The sequence below is a fragment of the Bos indicus genome, chromosome 3 (assembly GCF_029378745.1).
Source record: "Bos indicus isolate NIAB-ARS_2022 breed Sahiwal x Tharparkar chromosome 3, NIAB-ARS_B.indTharparkar_mat_pri_1.0, whole genome shotgun sequence".
In the NCBI taxonomy this organism is placed as follows: domain Eukaryota; kingdom Metazoa; phylum Chordata; class Mammalia; order Artiodactyla; family Bovidae; genus Bos; species Bos indicus.
Genome location: NC_091762.1, coordinates 78,735,525 through 78,757,554, shown reverse-complemented (window position 1 = coordinate 78,757,554; position 22,030 = coordinate 78,735,525). Strand labels below are relative to the sequence as shown.

At 36.9% G+C, this 22,030-nt stretch overlaps 1 protein-coding gene across 1 annotated transcript in view; it reads right to left on the bottom strand.

Moving 5' to 3' along the window:
* Positions 1–22,030, bottom strand: part of DNAI4 (dynein axonemal intermediate chain 4) — a 98,744-nt gene that overhangs the window by 13,181 nt on the left and 63,533 nt on the right. Inside the window, 7 exon segments of the mRNA XM_019957303.2 lie at positions 751–977; positions 1,602–1,700; positions 6,202–6,323; positions 6,644–6,801; positions 8,405–8,556; positions 9,944–10,030; positions 17,072–17,280. Of these exon segments, the coding sequence (XP_019812862.2) occupies positions 751–977; positions 1,602–1,700; positions 6,202–6,323; positions 6,644–6,801; positions 8,405–8,556; positions 9,944–10,030; positions 17,072–17,280 (1,054 nt within the window).

Below are 22,030 nucleotides of genomic sequence, written 5' to 3'. Positions count from 1 at the left end.
TTCCAGCACTTTATAAACTTTCATATTAAAAAGGATGGTCTATGGCCCTCTAATAACTTTGATGTAACACTTAAAGAAAAAAATTTTAATTAAACTGCATGTTTCTTCAAATATGTTTTAAAATGAGGTAAGAGAATAAGTAAATATCATAAAAAATACTTATTTTGCTCCCTTTATCTTACTAATAAAAGGTCTTCAGTTAAGAACAATCAGAAAAGTGCCTCTCTGCATTCTTCCATAAACCAGACAATGACAAAGAATTCAAGGTAGTTATGATATCCTATATCAGTCTATAAAAATTTGATGAGGGACTACCGTGGTGTTTCAGTGGCTAAGACTCCATGCTCCCAATGCAGGGGACCTGGGTTCAATCCTTGGTCAGGGAACTAGATCCCACATATCACAACTAAGTTTGCATGTCACAACTAAAAGATCTTACATGCTACAACTAACATCTGATGCAGCCAAATAAATAAATAAAAATTTTTTTTAATTGAGGAGATAGAGTAACCCATTTTCATTCAAATATTTTTAAACTATTAATACATATGATGTAGGTAATTAATATATTATCCTGGCACATCACTTTATTCATAAAGGACTCTCACAGTATGAACTATTACTTGTTTTAAAGTAACTACAGTTCTCTCTAACCAATGTCAAAACCATCAAGCATCATTTAGATGGAACTGCAATTATCTTCTACTTTTATTATCTACAATTATCTTCAAGAAAAATGTTAATATTTACGTGCTGATGTGAAGGTCCCAAATCTCCACTCTGCTCTCATTTGCAGCTGCAAATATGTAGGATGATTTTGGAGACCAGGCAATATCATAAACAACATAAGTAGTTGGATAAAAACTCAAAAATGGTTTGAGATTCTCATGTTGCCATATAATAACACCCCAATCAGCAGAACAGCTTAAGAAAACATCATGGCAAAATGGGTTCCATGCTATTTTATACACTGGTCCCTAGGATTAGAAAAATAAATTAACATATATTGTAAGTAGTATCTAATGTCTTATACTTTAAATTTGACCAACAAACTTAAAATGCTCAGATTTCTAAAAGCTTTATACACCATGCATTAATGTGTAAGTATTATCTTAGCTAAGAATACTAGGTCAAAGTTGAATCTCTTCCCTAAATTATGGCATACAGAAGCATACAAATATAGTTGCTATAGTACTTACTAAATATTAATATATACTATAGTATTTAAAAATATTTAGGAATATTAAGAAAAATAAACAAAAATAAAGGAGAAAATGAAGAAAACATGGTAGGAACTAGCATTTTAAAATGTAGGGAATGCAAATATGCCAGAGTCAGTTTTACTTTGAGATCAGCATGTTAAATCAGCAGTCTTTCAGAAGCAAATATTGTGTCCTAATAACTTATGAAAAGAAATCAAGGATATCTAGAAGCCAAATTAAAAGCCCCACATACTATGGGTGTTTTATATACAAATTCAAGCTTGTATTTTTAAATCTGAAGTTATAAATTATTGCATAAAAACACTGTGTCTAATGATACTGTTTTTTCAGAAATATAACAAGATAAAATTTTCCATACCTACTGTAATTAAAACTAACCTTATGTCCTCTGTAGGTATCTAGATATTGTTCATTATATGAACAGGAACACTTGTGAATATGACCTTCTTCAGTACCAGCCAAATAGATATTTGTGTCCTAATAACACCAAAAATCAGAATGCATTAACTTGTGATGTATTAGTAAATGTGCTAAACAGAAGACAGAATTCAAGATTTCTTAAAATATGTTCAAGAACCAAAACTAGAAATACTACCTTGTAGACAACTGACTGTTGTCTTTTTCTTTAGATCATGATTTTATAATAATTAAACTCCATGAAGGATGGCTGTGCAAAGAAAATACAGATTCTTTTCTTTGCTAAAATAGAGTGTAGAACTTAGTATCCTATCTAGAAATTATATGGACAAACATTCACTTAAAATGAAGAAGAAACTTTCTAACATTTCAAGAGAGAGCTAACAGTCCAGGGAAACAGTATTATTTCACTGCTGCTAAGTCACTTCAGTCATGTCCAATTCTGTGCAACCCCATAGATGGCAGCCCACCAGGCTCCACCGTCCCTGGGATTCTCCAGGCAAGAACACTGGAGTGGGTTGCCATTTCCTTCTCCAATGCATGAAAGTGAAAAGCGAAAGTGAAGTCGCTCAGTCGTGTCTGACTCTTAGCGACCCCATGGACTGCAGCCTACTAGGCTCCTCCATCCATGGGATTTTCCAGGCAAGAGTACTGGAGTGGGGTGCCATTGCCTTCTCCAATTATTTCACTAGAATTAGTCAAAGAGAAGACAGATGACTTAACAAGAACATGATTTTTGCTGAGAATGAGAGATTAAACTAGACGGAGTCTCAGACATCTCAGATGTATGTACCAAATAGGGATTTAAAATGTGTTTTCTATACTGAAGTTATAGTCAGAAAGTCTGAAAGTCAGGGCTCTATGTGGAGCTATGTCAAGTCAGCATCACCTGGTAGTATTATTAGTTCAGTTCAGTTCAGTCCTCAGTCGTGTCCAACTCTTTGCGACCCCATGAATCGCAGCACGCCAGGCCTCCCTGTCCATCACCAACTCCTGGAGTTCACTCAGACTCACGTCCATGGAGTCAGTGATGCCATCCAGCCATATCATCCTCTGTCGTCCCCTTCTCCTCCTGCCCCTAATACCTCCCAGCATCAGAGTCTTTTCCAATGAGTCAACTCTTCGTATGAGGTGGCCAAAGTACTGGAGTTTCTAGAACTGCAGAATGTCAGGCCCGGCCCCAGACCTGCTGAATCAGAATCATTTTAACAAGATTCCCAGGTAAGTTATAAGAACCCTGAAATCTGAGACACATTGCTCTAGCATGTATCAGTACTTAAGAATGCAGTTACTAGATCATGGGGGTCTATGTAGTTTAAATTACAAAATAAAGTCCATTTTTCCCCCAAAGTAGTATTACCAATTTACATTCAGCAGTATATAAAAGTTCCTTTTGACACACATTCTCTTCAACAGTTTGGTTACATCAGAAATCTTAGATTTTGCCATCCTATTAGGTATTAACTTACACTGAATGGTTTTAAGTTTCATTTATGTGGATATTAACAAAGTTGAGCACATTTTTATGTTTATTGGCCAATTGAATCTCCTCTTCTGTTCATATTTCTTGACCATTTTACTAATAATCTTTCTTTTTCATATTCATTTGAATAAGTTCCTAATATATTCTATTACATATGCTTTGTCTATTATTAGGTTGCAAAAATCTTCTCCCAGCATACAGCTTATTTTTTTTTTTTACAAACTCTTAGTGTCATTTAGTAAATAAAAGTTCTCATTTTAATGTAGCTGGTATTATATATTTTACATAATTAGGATTTTGTGTTTTAAGAAACTGTTCCTACTTTGAAGTCATAGAGATATTCTCCCATATTTTCTTCTAAAAGTTTTTGCCTATAAAGGGGTAGGGATCTAATTCCTTTTTTATATACGAACAATGATTATCTCAGTAGTATTTATAAGTAGGTCATCTTTCTCTGGGCTTCCCTGGTGGCTCAATGGTAAAGAACCTACCTGCCAATGCAGGAGACACAGAGATGTGGGTTCAATCCCTGGGTTGGGATAATCCCCTGGAGGATGGTATGGCAACCCACTCCAGTATTCTTGCCTGGAAAATCCCATGGATGGAGGAGCCTGGTGGGCTACAGTCCATAACGTCACAAAGAGTTGGACGTGACTGAAACAACTTAGCACACAGATAAACGTCTTTCTCTAGAGCTCCTCAAGTTTGCTGTAAAGCTGGGTTCCTCAGTATATAAACCTGAGATTGAGATTTCCATGCAAGAGGTTTATTGGGAAGTTCTCTCAGAATCAACCTCTTTGAGGGAACTAGGAACAGGCAGAGATATTTAAGTTAAACTATGATGTAGCTGCAACAGAGTGCTCAGTCCAACCTATAACAAGCTTTGGAGCTGGGATAGCCCTTCAGAGTCCTACCTCCAGAAAAAGGGGTGAAATATGTTTCGCATCTCTTTCCAAACATAAATTAGTCAGAAATGATGACAGACTCAAATCAAACTAAATCAACAATCAAACTAAAGGTAAACTGTGTAAATATCACAAAAGTCAGAGATTCTAGGACTGGATAAAAAAGCAAAATTCAACAATATGCTCCCTATAAGAAACATACTTTAACTATAAAGACATAAATAGGTTAAATGTAAAAGAATGTAAAATGATAAACTGTGCTAATATTAGTTAAAAGAAAGGTGCAGTGGCTACCTTAATGTCAGACTAAGTAGATTTCAGAGTAAAGAATGTTACCAGCTATAAATAAGGTCATTGTATAATAAGGGAATCGATTAATCAATAGAACATGACAATTCTAAACACTTATGTACTTAAAGATACATAAAGAAAAAATTGATAGAATTTCAAAGGAAGAAAAGACAAATTCACAATTATGGTCAGACACTTCAATACCTTTCTGTCAATAAATCACGGAAGAAACAGGCAGAAAATCAGGAAGGATATAGTGAACTTGAACAATATCATCAACCAACATAACCTGATTGATATTCACAGAACATTTCACCCAACAGTAGCAGAATATACACTTTTCTCAAATGCACAGGGAATATTTACAAGTAAACATCACATTCTAGGCTCTAAAACAAATCTCAATATATTCAAAAGGATTCAGTTTATAAAAAGTTTGCTCTCTGATCATGATGGAATTGAATTAGAAACCAACAGAAAGATGCTTAGAAAAAACGTGAATATTTGGAAACTAAATAACGTGCTTTATCAAAGAAGAAATCAAAGGGGCAATATTGATGTTTTGAGCCAGCTAATTCTTTGTTTGGGTGGGGAGAGGATAGTGGTTGTCTTGCGCAATGTAGAGTGTTCAGCAGCACCCCTGGACTCTGCTCGAGAGATAAAACTCTCCTCCCTACATCCCACCTCCCACAGCTGCAACAACCAAAAATATCTGAAGAAGACATTGTGAGATGTCCCTGATGGAAAGTACTCCCCTCCCTGCCCACATTGAGAACCACTCTTCTAGAGTCAAGGTGACAAGCAGATTATAGGAATTTGAGAACGAATGCAGTGAGAATATGACTGCAGTGATAAAAGGGCTTCCCTGGTGACTCAGAGGTAAAGAATCTGCTTGCAATACAGGAGACCAGGGTTTCATCCCTGGGTCAGGAGAGATCCTCTGGAGAAGGGATTGGCTACCCACCCCAGTGTTCTTGCTTGGACAGTCCCAGGGACAGAGGAGCCTGGCGGGCTACAGTCCATGGGGTCACAAAGAGTTAGACACAACTGATTGACCACATACACAGTGATAAAAGTGAAAAATAGTAAAAGCCTGAACTATATGAATAGTAGGCTTGGACTAAAAGAAGTAGGATGATAAAACCTAAATATCATTTGGGTGATAGAGCAGAATAGAGTAAGAACTCAAGTTTTGGTTTGCATAAGTAGGTGAATAATGGTATCATTAAAGAGATGATCATATTACATATAATAGAAAATATATAGGAAATGTTTTCTTATAAGAGTCACAGTGGTTGAATTTTCTGATTCCAAAGAGCCTCTAGGTAAAAAGAATTAGAGAAGCAGAACTTTACTAACAGTGCTCTGATTTCATTTTGGTCTTGATAGGCATAATCTGAAGTGGTCTTCCCAATCCCCAGAATCATGAGAGTCACCACTCACAGTGAGATATGGAAGACTATATAGTGGATTTGGTTTCTGTCACTATGACAGAGCAGGAGAGTGCCCAAGAGGGGCAAGGTTGGGCATTCAAGTTAAAATGAGCAATTGAGTAGATAATCCTTCTATTGTTGCTCAGAAAAAACAGGCCTTTCTTCTAAAATGTAGATGAAGGACAGCCAACTGGAAAGTGCCATTTCACCCTAGGCTAATACCTATGTTTGTTAGTTTTCTGCTTACAAGGCACAATATTTACTAACATGCTAACCTTTCATCTTTGTTTTTGGCCACGAGACATGTGTGATCTTAGCTCCCTGACCAGGGACCGAATCTGCACCTCCTGCCTTGGACAGTGAAATCTCAAACACTGGACTGCCAGGGAAATCCCAGCCTTATATCTTAATACACTTCAATGATTAGAAGTTGTATTGAAATAATTTACCTTGGGATGAAAAGCAAAACACATTCCAGGAGCCTGTCGAGATATCAAAGCTTCACCTTTCTTTTCCTTTTCCCCTCCTTTTTTGCTGGTGCTAGCAGTTGTTCGCCTCAAGCGCATCAAATCTTTAAAGAAAAAATAGATAGCTTATCTACCACGTGAAAAAATATTGTAGATATAATATGTCCCTTCTTGCAAACAATATGAGTTCTGCCATTCTGTGCATGTCATTAGGTTAAAATAAGCAAATACCAGAGTTAGATGCTTAGCAAAATGATCAAGCCCAGTTTTTCTCTTATTTAGTCAAACCTAAATTTATCACCTTTTATACATTGTTCATTAGGAATTTTTAATTCAGCACATAACAAGAGAAAGATAATTTGTGTGTGTGGGGGTGTGTGTGTGAGAGAGAAAGAAAGAGTGTGAGCGTATTTATTGATTTTACCATGACAGTCCAGTCCTTTCCGTATAACCCATTTAGAGATCCTTCCATCCGCTGATATAGAAACTAGTATTTCTCTTTTGTCATCACCTGTTGTCCCTCGGTCTTGTTCTATCCACTGCAGTTGCCATACAGGTCCCAAGTGTTTTTGAGGTGATTCACTAAAACAAGGAAAATCACTAAGTAGAAAATCATAATTTTTAAAAAGACTTGCAATACTAAGTGATAAGGACAACTCCCTAAAGCATCATGACTTACTTACAGAATGATGCTTTTATTGTTCTGAACTTGACTTCAACTTTAAATATTTTTAAAATCAGGGGGAAAAAACCACTTTTCTAATATTCACTGATGTTTTTCTCATTTCTTACAAAAAAGAAAATTTTATTGCTATCATAATAGGACTATAAAAGCAAATATTTCTTTAAGAATCTACTCCTTTTACTCTATTCACTTACTTTTTCCTAGTTGTGTAAATTTAGTTTATTTAGATACACTGAATATAAGTATCTCCATTTTTACAAGGATATTTCTCATAGTTTAAATAAGTAAGTCATTTCAGTCCTATTCGAGTAAATAGTTACTTCACCCTTCTTCTTATATTTCAGCATTGTCCACTGGCTTGATTCTCTCTAAGGCTGAGATTTAAAATTTTTCTGAAAAATTAAAATCACTTCTCAGATTACTACTTTCCTGACTGATTAATGGGTTGCTTTGTTCCTAGTACTGACTCTCTTGATTTTTTTATGTGAATCCTCCAAAGCAATAGGGCTGAATACTTTTAAATCTAGATATATTTGATTATTTGGTAAAAATTATGAATCTTCTGCCCGGAAATAAACACAAGGCTCACACTTACAAAACTATGCAAATAATTTCAAAATTAAGCTAAAAAACACCTGCTTTAAAGGCTATTTCCAGTTCTTCTGAAGTTTATTCAAACACTAATATGAATATATGACCTCATTTTTGCTCCACTAATATCAGGTTTATTATAAAAACTTGAGGTATCTTTAGATCTCTTTCACTTTAAACTTTTTTTATTTTCTCAATATGTCGCATTAATTATTTCTTTCATTTATAAAATGAAAGTTCTTGAAATCTAATGCACATCATGGTGATTATAGTTAATAATACTATGTTGCATACATGAAATTTGCTAAAAGAGTAGATCTTAAGTGTTCTTACCACACCCAAAAAAAATGGTAACTATGTGAGGTTGTTGTTGTTGCTTAGTCACTAAGTCATGCCTGACACTTTGTGATGAAATAGACTGTGGCCCACCAGCTCCTCTGTCCCTGGGATTTTCCAGGCAAGAATAATGGAGTGGATGGCCATTTCCTTCTCCAGGTATGTGAGATTATGGATGCATTAATTAATTTGACTGCATTAATCATTTCACAATGATACATATATTAAATCATCACACTGTACACTTAATCATGTTGTACAACCTAAATAAACTCAATTTTTATTTGTCAATTATACCTCAATAAAGCTGGAAAAAATTTTAGCTTTTTAAAAAGCAGCAGCATACACCAAAAGAAGTTTGTTGGTGAGCAGGCAGAAAAGATGATAAAGAGATGTTAAAGCTGAGCATTCCAGTTGGAGAGACGTTATGAGGAATTATCAAATGTTTGAAAGATAATGGTATCACTCTCAATAACAGTATAAACATTCACTCAAAACTAAATAACATTAATTTTTTTGTTCTCCCAAAAAAAGTACATGTTATATATTTATCTAATTCTTGGATTTTCTCACCTACTATCCAGAACTGGAAGGTTACTGTTGTTCTGTACATTATAAATGGCGATAGTGCCATTGTGATAGCCAACTGCTAAAAGGTTAGGTGAGCCGATTGAAAAATCCACAGCAGTAACTCCATATGGACTCTGATAAGTACGCTCTGGCCACTGAATAAAAAATATATATTATATTACAATTTAAACTTGGTTTTATAGACCACAGTACAGGAGGGTGTGACAGTGACTAAAGACTAGGCTGACGGCAGTGGGGATGTGAGGAGAGTTAACCTACATTCAGTTACTCCTAACTTCCTATATACATGAGAACAAAACCTCAGTCAGTTCATTTCCTTTATTTTGATGAATCCTCAGAGCTCAGTAATTTTGCAAAATACAGCATGTAGCTCTACAGTAATTATCATTTTGGGTAATCTTCCAACAGGATTTTCCATCACAGGTCTACATTCTTAAAAATACAAATAATAGCCACCAAATAAATTATCCTGCATATATTCCTATCTCCCAGTATCTGTTTCTAATGCTTGTATTATCTAATCATTTCTAAATAAGGATAGAAGAGGCTCTAAAACTTTCTTTTTTTTTTTTTTTTTTGAGGCTCTAAAACTTTCTAAGTTACTCTTTTCTACAACTCTGACTAGAGTTTTGTTGTTTTGTTTGAATGTCCAATTCAAATCCTTTCTTGTTTCTAACAACCTACGTGGAAAAGAAGACAACTTGCTGTTGATGAATCCTGTCAATCCTTCCACATGTTTAGAATTGCTTCTTCCTTTCTTTTAGGCTATATAAACCCAACTTCCTAACAGACGAGGGTTATTTATAAGAACTCCAATTATTTTTGTATGCCTTTCTGATCTTTTTAAAGTAGTCCACTTTACATTTCTGTTGTAAAGTAAAAACTAAGGGTAAAGGGACCTCCCTGGGAGTCCAGTGGTTAACACTCTCTGCTTCCACTGCAAGGGGTGCAGGTTTGATCTCTGGTCAGGGTACTTAAGATCCCGCATGGTGCGATGAAAAAAAAACACAAAAAAACCCCTAAAGGTAAACCTGTAAGTGACAGATTGACTAGAGCTATTTAGCAAAAAAAATAACTGATTCTTGTTCATTTTCTTTAAAAATTCATAACAGTAAGATATTATATGAATCTATTTTACATCTATTGAGGATAACAGAAATCTATCTTATAAAGTGATGAGTTATTCATATACTGAAAAACAATCCAATAGTAAATGAAACAATTTTTAAAATTTGCATTTGCAAATATTTTTCTTTATAACGGGCAGTGATATACAATAATGGTTCAGCCCTGGATCATCAGATCTAACAGCACATAGTAGTGAATTTACTGTATCCTATAAAGTATCAGAATAAGTTTTAATTATTTAATTGTTACAGATTTAAACCAAAGATAATACAGTCTTACATGATAAAACTTCCTTGACTTTGCTTAATTATCAAATACAACTATCTACTACTTTTCGAGAATTATGTCAACATTTAATTAAATAAAAATAGATCTTATTCCTGCTCGAGTTACCATGGGGTTCTTTATTGACCAACAGCAGGCCAATCCTCTTTTTTGCTCCTTAAATCCAAAGTGTCCATAGCCAACAGCCAAAAGATCCTGAAAACCAGAAAAATTCAAACTAAGAGAGGATAGCATAAAAATATTGGCAAATGTATAAAGATGTATATTAATGAACTGTGTTAAGAAGAGTGATGATATTTTAATTAAGGTTAAAAAAACACCATATGCCATTTTTTCACTCTACATTTCTATCATCCTAAGCAAAATCACAAAAATAATCACATTTTCAGACTAAAAAATAAGTACTCAAAAAGAACCAATTGCTAACAAGCTCTTTTACATATTGAGATAATCTTCAAAAATTGTATTATTACATTATAATCTCCTATGAAGGCAATGGCACCCCACTCCAGTACTCTTGCCTGGAGAATATCATGGACGGAGGAGCCTGATAGGCTGCAGTCCATGGGTTGCTAAGAGTTGGACACGACTGAGCGACTTCACTTTCACTTTTTACTTTCATGCATTGAGAAGGAAATGGCAACCCACTCCAGTGTTCTTGCCTGGAGAATCCCAGGGACGAGGGAGCCTGGTGGGCTGCCGTCTATGGGGTCACACAGGGTCGGACACGACTGAAGCGACTTAGCAGCGGCAGCAACATGGGTTTTTTAAGGATGATCTAATTTTTTCAAATGTAAAATAGAAGACATTTAAATTTAAAGTGAGGTGCTATGGACTAAATTGTGTCTCCTCTCCTAAAAGTCATTTGTGGAAGTCCTAACTCCTAATAATATGTGATTATATTTGAAAATAGCTGTGAAAAGAAGAGAAGCGAAAAGCAAAGGAGAAAAGGAAAGATATAAGCATCTGAATGCAGAGTTCCAAAGAATAGCAAGAGATAAGAAAGCCTTCCTCAGTGATCAATGCAAAGAAATAGAGGAAAACAACAGAATGGGAAAGACCAGAGATCTCTTCAAGAAAATTAGAGATACCAAGGGGACATTTCATGCAAAGATGGGCTCGATAAAGGAAATGGTATGGACCTAACAGAAGCAGAAGATATTAAGAAGAGGTGGCACAAATACACAGAAGAACTGTACAAAAAAGATCTTCACGACCCAGATAATCACGATGATATGATCACTGACCTAGAGCCAGACATCCTGGAATGTGAAGTCAAGTGGGCCTTAGAAAGCATCACTACGAACAAAGCTAGTGGAGGTGATGGAATTCCAGTTGAGCTATTTCAAACCCTGAAAGATGATGCTGTGAAAGTGCTGCACTCAATATGCCAGCAAATTTGGAAAACTCAGCAGTGGCCACAGGACTGGAAAAGGTCAGTTTTCATTCCAATCCCAAAGAAAGGCAATGACAAAGAATGCTCAAACTACCGCACTCATCTCACACGCTAGTAAAGTAATGCTCAAAATTCTCCAAGCCAGGCTTCAGCAATATGTGAACCGTGAACTTCCTGATGTTCAAGTTGGTTTTAGAAAAGGCAGAGGAACCAGAGATCAAATTGCCAACATCTGCTGGATCATGGAAAAAGCAAGAGAGTTCCAGAAAAACATCTCTTTCTGCTTTATTGACTATGCCAAAGCCTTTGACTGTGTGGATCACAATAAACTGTGGGAAATTCTGAAAGAGATGGGAATACCAGACCACCTGACCTGCCTCTTGAGAAATCTGTATGCAGGTCAGGAAGCAACAGTTAGAACTGGACATGGAACAACAGACTGGTTCCAAATAGGAAAAGGAGTATGTCAAGGTTGTATATTGTCACCCTGCTTATTTAACTTATATGCAGAGTACAACATGAGAAATGCTGGACTGGAAGAAACATAAGCTGGAATCAAGATTGCCAGGAGAAATATCAATAACCTCAGATATGCAGATGACACCACCCTCATGGCAGAAAGTGAAGAGGAACTCAAAAGCCTCTTGATGAGTGTGAAAGTGGAGAGTGAAAAAGTTGGCTTAAAGCTCAACATTCAGAAAACAAATATCATGGCATCCGGTCCCATCACTTCATGGGAAATAGATGGAGAAACAGTGGAAACAGTGTCAGACTTTATTTTTCTGGGCTCCAAAATCACTGCAGATGGTGACTGCAGCCATGAAATTAAAAGACACTTACTCCTTGGAAGGAAAGTTATGACCAACCTAGATAGCATATTCAAAAGCAGAGACATTACTTTGCCAACAAAGGTCCCTCTAGTCAAGGCTATGGGTTTTCCTTTGGTCATGTATGGATGTGAGAGTTGGACTGTGAAGAAGGCTGAGCACTGAAGAATTGATGCTTTTGAACTGTGGTGTTGGAGAAGACTCTTGAGAGTCCCTTGGAGTGCAAGGAGATCCAACCAGTCCATTCTGAAGATCAGCCCTGGGATTTCTTTGGAAGGGATGATGCTAAAGCTGAAACTCCAGTACTTTGGCCACCTCATGCGAAGAGTTGACTCATTGGAAAAGACTCTGATGCTGGGAGGGATTGGGGGCAGGAGGAGAAGGGGACGGCAGAGGATGAGATGGCTGGATGGCATCACTGACTTGATGGACGTGAGTCTGAGTGAATTCCGGGAGTTGATGATGGACAGGGAGGCCTGGCGTGCTGCGATTCATGGGGTCGCAAAGAGTCGTACACGACTGAGCGACTGAACTGAATACAATACTGATGTAGGCACTAACAATTCATCTGTTAAATGGATGACATACACTTAACAGTGTTGCTAAATAGAATACAGTACTATAAATGTTGATCCTTTGATCTGTTGATCGTAGAAAAAGCAAGAGAGTTCCCAGAAAAACATCTACTTCTGCTTTATGGACTATGCCAAAGCTTCTGACTGTATGGTCACAACAAACTGTGGAAAATTCTTAAATAGATGGGAATACCAGACCACCTCATCTGCCTCCTGAGAAATCTGTATGTAGGTCAAGAAGCAACAGTTAGAACTGGACATGGAACAACGGACTGGTTTCAAATTGGGAAAGGATTATATTGTCACCCTGCTTATTTAACTTATATTTGGAGTACATCATGCAAAATGCTTGGCTGGGTGAAGCACAAGCTGCAATCAACACTGCTGGGAGAAATATCAATAAATTCAGATACACAGATGACACCACTCTTATGGCAGAAAGTGAAGAACTAAAGAGCCTCTTGATGAAAGTGAAAGAGGAGAGTAAAAAGTTGGCTTAAAACTCAACATTCAGAAAACTAAGGTCATAGCATCCAGTCCTATCACTTCATGGCAAACAGATAGGGAAACAATGGAAACAGTGACAGACTTTATTTTCTTGGGCTCCAAACTCACTGCAAATGGTGACTGCAGCCATGAAATTAAAGGACACTTGCTCCCTGGAAGAAAAGCTATGACCAACCTAGACAGCATATTAAAAAGCAGAGACATTACTTTGCTGACAAAAGTCAGTCTAGCCAAAGCTATGGTTTTTTCCAGTAATCATGTATGGATGACTATACATGACTATATGAGAGTTGGACTATAAAGAAAGCTGAGTGCTGAAGAATTGATCTTCTGATCTTTTTGAACTTTGGTGTTGGAGAAGACTCTTGAGAGTCTATTGGATTACAAGGAGATCCAATCAGTCAATCCTAAAGGAAATCAGTCCTGAATATTCATTTGAAGGCCTGATGCTGAAGCTGAAGCTCCAATACTTTGGCCACCTGATGTGAAGTACTGGCTCATTGGAAAAGACCCTGATGCTGAGAAAGATTGAAGGCAGGAGGAGAAGGGGATGACAGAGGATGAGATGGTTGGATGGCATCACCAACTCGATGGACATGAGTTTGAGCAAGCTCCAGGAGTTGGTGATGGACAGGGAGGCCTGGCGTGCTGCAGTCCATGGTGTTGCAAAGAGTCACACACGGCTGAGTGACTGAACTGACTATAAATGTATTTTCTCTTTCTTATTATTTTTCATAATAATATTCTCTTTCCCCTAGCTTGCGTTATTGTAAGATTGCAGTTTATAATACATATAACACATATAACATGTGTTCACTGACCGTTTATATTTGGTAATACTTTCAGTCAACAGTAGGCTATTAGTAGTTAAGTTTTGGGGTAGTCAAAAGTTACACTTAGATTTTTAACTGCATAAAAGGTTGGCACCCCAAACCCCCTTTTGTTCAAGGTCAACTGTATAAGTACATATGCACAAAAGTTTAATTATCAAACAAACCCAGACTTTTCTTTGTAATCAGAAAGAATACAAAGATAGTCCTCCCACCATCCTACCTCCCAAGCAACATCATGTCGCCACAGTTCTCTCTGTCTTAAAATATTCTTCATCACTACCCTTGACATTGACAAACTCTTATTTATCTCTTTTAGACTCAGCATAGACGTCAATTCCTCTAAGAAGCATTCACAACTCTCTCTTATGTGTTCCCATGGTATTATTTTTCCTTATTAAAGCACATAGGAAACTAGTGTATGGCCAGGGCCTACATGTGACTAAATTACTACTGTATCTCTAGTGCATTAACAGAGTTTCTGCACAGAGTTAATACTCAACAAATATTTACAGAATTAATGAATAAATATGATGGATGCCATCTGTTATATTTTTAGCTTCATTCAAAATTAACTTTATTCTAAATAGCAATATATTAATTTTTAGCTGAGAGTATATTCAGTTTCTTAAAATGATTCATCTGTCTTTATTACCCAGTTATTATTGATTTATTAAATTTCACTTATCTACATGTTCCCTAATATAGTTTCATAAAGATAAATCCACACTACAAGTATTTTATTTTATTCAAAATAATACACATAATTTAAGTAATGTGTTATTTCAGTCCAGTTCAGTTGCTCAGTCATGTCCGACTCTTTGCGACCCCATGGACCGCAGCATGCCAGGCCTCCCTGTCCATCACCAACTCCCGGAGTTTACCCAAACTCATGTCCATCAAGTCGGCGATGCCTCCAGCCATCTCATCCTCTGTCGTCCCCTTCTCCTCCTGCCCCCAATCCCTCCCAGCATCAGGGTCTTTTCCAATGAGTCAACTCTTCCCATGAGGTGGCCAAAGTATTGGAGTTTCAGCTTCAGCTCAGTCCTTCCAATGAACACCCAGGACTGATCTCCTTTAGGATGTACTGGTTGGATCTCCTTACACTCCAAGGGACTCTCAAGAGTCTTCTCCAACACCACAGTTCAAAGGCATCAATTCTTTGGTGCTCAGCTTTCTTCACAGTCCAACTCTCACATCCATACATGACCAAAGGAAAACCCATAGCCTTGACTAAACGGACCTTTGTTGGCAAAGTAATGTCTCTGCTTTTGAATATGCTATCTAGGTTGGTCATAACTTTCCTTCCAAGGAGTAAGCGTTTTTTAATTTCATGGCTGCAGTCACCATCTGCAGTGATTTTGGAGCCCAGAAAAATAAAGTCTGACACTGTTTCCACTGTTTCCCCATCTATTTCCCATGAAGTGATGGAACCAGATGCCATGATCTTCGTTTTCTGAATGTTGAGCTTTAAGCCAACATTTTCACTCTCCTCTTTCACTTTCATCAAGAGGCTTTTTAGTTCCTCTTCACTTTCTGCCATAAGGGTGGTGTCATCTGCATATCTGAGGTTTTGACAGAAATGATTATAGTTTTATTTTTCATTTAAAAATTTTTATTGGAGTAGAGTTGATTTACAATGTTTTGTTAGTTTCAGGTTGATTATAGGTTTTTAATATCCATAACAACTATCATATTTGCACACAGTACCTTATAAGGTATAGCGATAAAACAAGGCTAATTCTTAAAACATGCATAAAAAAATACAGTTTAAACAAATTAGTTCTGATGACTTTAAACATACAACAGGGACCTCCCTGGTAGTCCAGTGGTTGGGGGTCCACTTCCAATGCAGAGTATATGGGTTCAATCCCTGGTTGAGAACTGGAATTCCACACATTGTGGGACAACACAGCCTGAGCCAAACAACAACAACCAAGAAAAAGATGCTACAACTAGCACCCAGTGAGGCCAAAATAAATAAATATTTCTCAAAAAGGACTGAAAAAAAAAAGTTATTTCAGAAGCATTAGTTGAGAATCATGTCTTCAGAATCAGTTTATAAATCTCAGGAAAAAATAACTCTCATTACTCTATAATCATTCTTTTTTTTACAAGAAAACATACTGTTCCCCACTTGATGATTCATCTAATTTTCCTCAAGATGATTTTTAACAGAGCAGTACTAAAGGGCGTCCCTAATAGCTCAGTTGGTAAAGAATCTGCCTGCAATGCAGAAGACGCTGGTTTGATTCCTGGGTCTGGAAGATCCCCTGGAGAAGGGAAAGGCTACCCACTCCAGTATTCTGGCCTAGAGAATTCATGAACTGTATAGTTCATAGGGTCACAAAGAGTCAGACAAAACTGACCGACTTTCACTTCACTTTCACTAAAAGCAAGAACTCTGGAGCTGGATGTCTCGGTTTGAATTCTGTTTCACTTACTGGTTATATAGCTTCGGGCAAGTTATCCTTTCTGTGCTTCAGTGCAACATAATGAGGAAAATAGTACTGTATTCATAGATTTGTGATAATACAAGTAAAACGTTTACAATAGTGCCTGGTACATAGAAGGTGCTATTTAAGTATCCACTGTAGTGTTAGTTTCTTAAGGGATCTCAAAATTATTTTGCACTTTCACAGGGTCACTGGATTAAGATGTTGTAGTTGTTATTTAGTCGCTAAGTCATGTCTGACTCTTTTTTGACCTCATGGATTAAGTACATACTTCCAAATATGGTTTCTTTAAAGAGAATGCAAATTTGGGTGCATGAATTTGGTTAACATGTTAAATTAAATAAATATATATTATTTTCTTGTTCACTTCTCAACATCTGACATAGATTCAGCCATATTCCAAGTACATCTCTTAAAATAAAAATGGCGACATTTTCATATTAAAGAAGAAAAAACATTGTTTTCTAGCTGTTGCATTTCCCCCTTTTTAAAATATAAACTTGTTTTCAGAGGAATTTTAAAACTAGAGGTTATGTCAATTTAAATCCCTTGCCTAACAGATGAGAAAAGAAAATCATTAATGTTATACTTGGTAAGTGCCCTTAAATGCTAGAGACAGCATTATTAAAACATTTGATAACTTACTGGATTTGCTTTATTCCAAGCAAGGCTGCTCACGTTAAGGCCTTTGGTTAGGTCACAGGAAAAGGACCAGAGTCGTTCCAAATTGGCTGGTATTGTTGATTGTTCTGAACTTATTTCTAAATCTTCTTCCTCTTCCTTCTTAGCCTCTTCTTCGACCACTTCAAGTTTTCCATCTACTAAAAAGTCTCCGGGCTCTTCAGGTTCTGGTTCTAAAATTAAATCAAATGAAAAGAAGATCATGGTGCTCTACACCCATCTGCTAAAGTTTCCGAAGAACAGCTCTGTCTACCACTGATACTTCAGACACCACTGGACCTGCTAGGTCATAACACCCAAGGGACAGGGCACTTAGAACAGCAGCTTGAACCTGCTGCAGAATCTTCTGTTGTTCTGAGCCCCACTCAAAGCTATTGGCTTTTCAGATCACTGAGTAAATGAACCAGAATAACATCCAAATGAGGAATGTGTTGCTTCTAAAATGCAAAGACGGCTTCCCTTATGGCTCAGTCAGTAAGAAATCCACCTGCAATGCAGGAGACCCAGGTTCAATCCCTGGGTCAGGAAGATGCCCTGGAGAAGGAAATGGCAACCCATTTCCTTCAGTATTCTTGCCTGGGAAATCCAGTATTCCTGCCTGGGAAATCCCATGCACAGAGGAGCCTGGTGGGCTATAGTCGAACACGACTTAGCAACTAAACCACCGCCAATGAAATGCAAAGAGATCCACTAGGAATGCGTCTCTCTCTCTCTCTCTCTCTTTTTTTTTTTTTCCATTGCAGAGGACTCAGATGCAACTGCATATCTTTTACCTTAGAAGGTATATCTTGACATATTCTACTGGACCCTTGAAAATTTCACTGAGGTGGAAGGCCCCTGAAATTTTGTCAGATTTACTTCTCACCCTCCGACATGCAAATGTCTTGCCAGTAAGTTTACTTCTTGTTCACTAGGTCCAATCAACATGATACCAGCAGTGTAGTGGACCAGTGCGATGTCTTGCTGAAGGGAAAGCTTGCTGCAGACTAAATTATGACATTAAGCAGAACAGTGAAGGTATACTGCTGACCTGGCCAGCTGAGAGCAAATAGCTTTGGTTTTCCCAACAGGTACTGAAGGGAAAAAGCATCAGCATCCATACACTGTGTACCACAAGCTGTGTTAGTTTGCTCAGGCAATGAGACTCTAACTGAAACACCAGCTTCAGCTGGAGTCACCCCTGGTTAAGCTTACAACAATCCACTGCTACTCTCCAAGAGTCATGTGTTTTCTGTGTAAGCCAGATAGGTGAGTTGAACGGTGGGAGTCAACATTCCTGCATATTTCAAGTCCTTGATGGTGGTATTAATCCCTCAGATCCCTCCAGAAAGGTGGCATTGCTATGGTTTACTATTTTCATAGGTATAGACAGCTCTAGGGGCTTCCACTTCACCCTTTCTTAAATTAGCTCTCATTCCACAAGCCAAGGATCACATGGGGGCTTCTGCCAGTTTCTAAATATTTCTATTTCAAGTATACATTCTGGAACAGGGAAAATAACTGCAAGATGATGGGTGGACAAACTGTAGATGAACCTGAACTAAAATTCTGTTGTTCACCTGATTTTAAATCCTAGTGGACCCCAGTGATGTTTTGGGTCTCCCTGAGTTAGTGTGAACTCAGAGCCAGTGTTCAGTAACCCATGAAATTTCTGATGGTTTCCTTATCCACAGTGTACAGTCCTTCTAATAAAATGCTGTAGATCTTTATGGAGAAAGCTGGGATGAGTATTAACAGTACACACTCTTGGCAATGTAGTGTGAAACGTTCTCAAAGTGACCCAGTCTCCCCTTCATTCAAGACAGTCTGGTTCTATAAACTGGCTCAAGTCTAGAATAGGTTAAGGGGCTGTGACTTTGTTTTTTGGTGTTTCAAATTAGAAACACTTGACCTAGAACTTTATTGTTTATACAGATTAAGTGAGAATTTATAAGATGACTGTCTGTTATGGGATGAATTGTTTCTCTCCAAAATTCATATATTGAAGTCATAATGACTCAGAGGTAAAGAATCCACCTATAATGCAGGAGACAGGTTTGATCCCTGAGTCAGGAAGATCCCCTGGAGAAGGGAGTGGCTACCCACTCCGGTCACCACCTGGTTAAGCTGGTGATGACTGGGAAATTCCATGGACAGAGAAATCTGTAGGGCTTCAGTCCATAGGGTGGCAAAGAATTGCACAAGACTGTGTGACACAAGTCTGTGTGACACACAGAGCACACACAAGAATGTAGTATGTCAGAATGTAACAATATTTTGAGAAAGGACTTTGAAGTGGTGATTACATTAAAATTAGACCATTAGAGAGGGTCCCAATCCATTGATTGATATCCCTATAAGAAGAGGAAATTTAGATACACCAAGAGAGACAAGGGATGAACATACACAGAGAAAAGACCATGTAAAGAGGCAGCAAGAGGGTGAACATCTGCAAGCCAAAGAGAGAGGCCTCAGAGGAAACCAACCCTGCTGGCACCTTGATCTTGGACTTTCTGTCTCTAGAATTGTGAGGAAGTAAATGTGTGTTGTCTAAGTCTTTAGTCAGATGTATATATTGCAAACATATTCTTCTAGTCTGTTGCTTGCATTTTTCCCTGCATTTTTTTCCTACTGTTAGCAGTGTTTTTCAAAGAGCAGACATTTTAACTCTTGCAAAATTCTTATTGATTTTTTTCTTTTATGCCTTGGGATTTGGGGGCCTCCCAGATGGCTCAGTGGTAAATAATCTGCCTGCCAATGCAGGAGATGCAGGTTTGATCCCTGGGTCGGAAAGATCTCCTGGAGAAGGGAATGCCAATCCACTCCATTATTCTTGCCTGCAGAATACCATGGACAAATAAGCCTGGTGGGCTACCACCCATGGGGTCACAAAGAGTTGGACACAAATGAACACACCTGCACTTGGGACTTTTGTGTATTAAGTGAATCTTTTCTTATGCTAAAATCACAAATATTTTTTTCTTTTATCTTCTCCTAGAACTTTATGGTTTTAATTTTTACATTTATCTATGGTCCATTCTGACTTAATTTATACATTTAACAGAATGTGAGGATTGAAGCTCATTTTTTCTCCCCATAAGGATATCCAGTTCTTTCAGCACTGTTTTTAAAAGATCAACTTCTCTCTATTGAATTACCTTGACACGTTTGTTAAAAATCAGTTAACCATATACGTCTGTGCTTATTTCTGGACTCACTAGTCTGTTTCAATCATCTATGTCTACCCTTAGACAAATACTCAGCTGCCTTGATTACTGTATCTTTATAGTCAGTCACCTGTAATATAGTAAAGTCCTTCAACTTCATTCTTCTGCTACAAAATTGACTTAGTTATTCCATGTCCTTTGCTTTACCATATAAAACTAGAATAATATTGTTGACTTAATCACCTTTAAAGAAATTTCAGATGGTGGGAAATGTCTCTTACTTTTATTCACATTTTCAAATTCTAGCACTCTCCATTCTTTTCTGTAGATTCTAATTTCTGTTATTATTTTCTATCAGCCTGAAGAACTTCCTTTAACTTTTTTTTGCAATGCTGGTCCGCTGACAATGAATTCTCTCAGCTTTTGTTTGTCTGAACATGTTTTTATTTCATCTTGATTTTTGAAGGATATTTTCTCTAGATATACAATTTTTAGCACAGTAAAAATATCATTGCATTGTGTTCTGGCTTCTGATATAGAAATAAGGGCATTATTAATTTCTCCCCTGTATGTAATGAATTTTTTCTGGCAACTTTTAATTTTTTCTTATATAGTACTTATAATATACTTCAGTGTGCTTTTCAATGTGTTTATCTTGCTTGGATTTCATTGAGCTTCTTATAATTATTGATTTAAAGTTTTTTCAAATATACAAAATTTCTAGCAATTCTTCCTTCAAATATCTTTCTATTCTTCCTCTGTATTCTACTACTACAATTCTAATTACATATATATTAAACCACATGACCTTGGGACACAGGTCACCAAAGTTCTATTTTTTTAGACTTATTTCTGTACTTTAATTTGGAATGTTCCTCTTACTTGTCTTTTAGTATTCTGTCAAACCCAAGCAGTAAATTTTTTCATTTCAAGTACTATGTATTCTATTTCATCTCTACAAGTTCCATTTTGTCCTATATGTAGCTTTCATTCCTATCATCATTGTATTCTTATTTTTTCCTTTAAATCTTTAAGCATATTTTTAGAACTTATTCTTTAAAAGACTTTTTTTTAGAGTAGTTTTAGTTTCACAGCAAAACTGAACCCAAATGAAGAGTTCCAATATACTCACACCCAGATTTACACATAGCCTTTTCCAGATCAACATCCTGCACCAATAGTACAGTGTTACAATAAGTGAACTCCCAGTGACAAATTATTAATACTCAAAATCTATATAGTTCACTTTAGGATTTACTCTTGGTGTTGTACATTCTGTGAATTTGGATAAGTGTACAGTGAAATGTACCCACCACTAAGTATTATGCAGAATGGTTTTATTGCTCTAAAAATCTTATATACTCTGCCTATTCATTTCTCCCAACCTCTAATCCCTGGAAACGTCTGATCTTTTTACTGTCTCCAAACTTGCCCTTTCGAGAATGTCATATAGTTGGAGTGACAGCATATGTAGCCTTTTCAGATGGGCTTCCTTCACTTAGTAATATGCATTTAGATTTTGTCTGTGTCTGTTCATGGCTTGATAATTCATTTCTTTTTAGTGCTGAATAATATTCTATTGTCTGGATTTACCACAATTTTTTCATTCATTCACCTTCTGAAGAACATCTTGTTTGCCTCCAAGTTTTGGACGTTATGAATAAATCTTCAATAAACATCTGTGTGCAGATTTTTGTGTGAAAATAAGTATTCAACTCCTTTGGGTTAATACCAAGGAGTTCAATTATGGACCATATGGTTACAATATGCTTAGTTT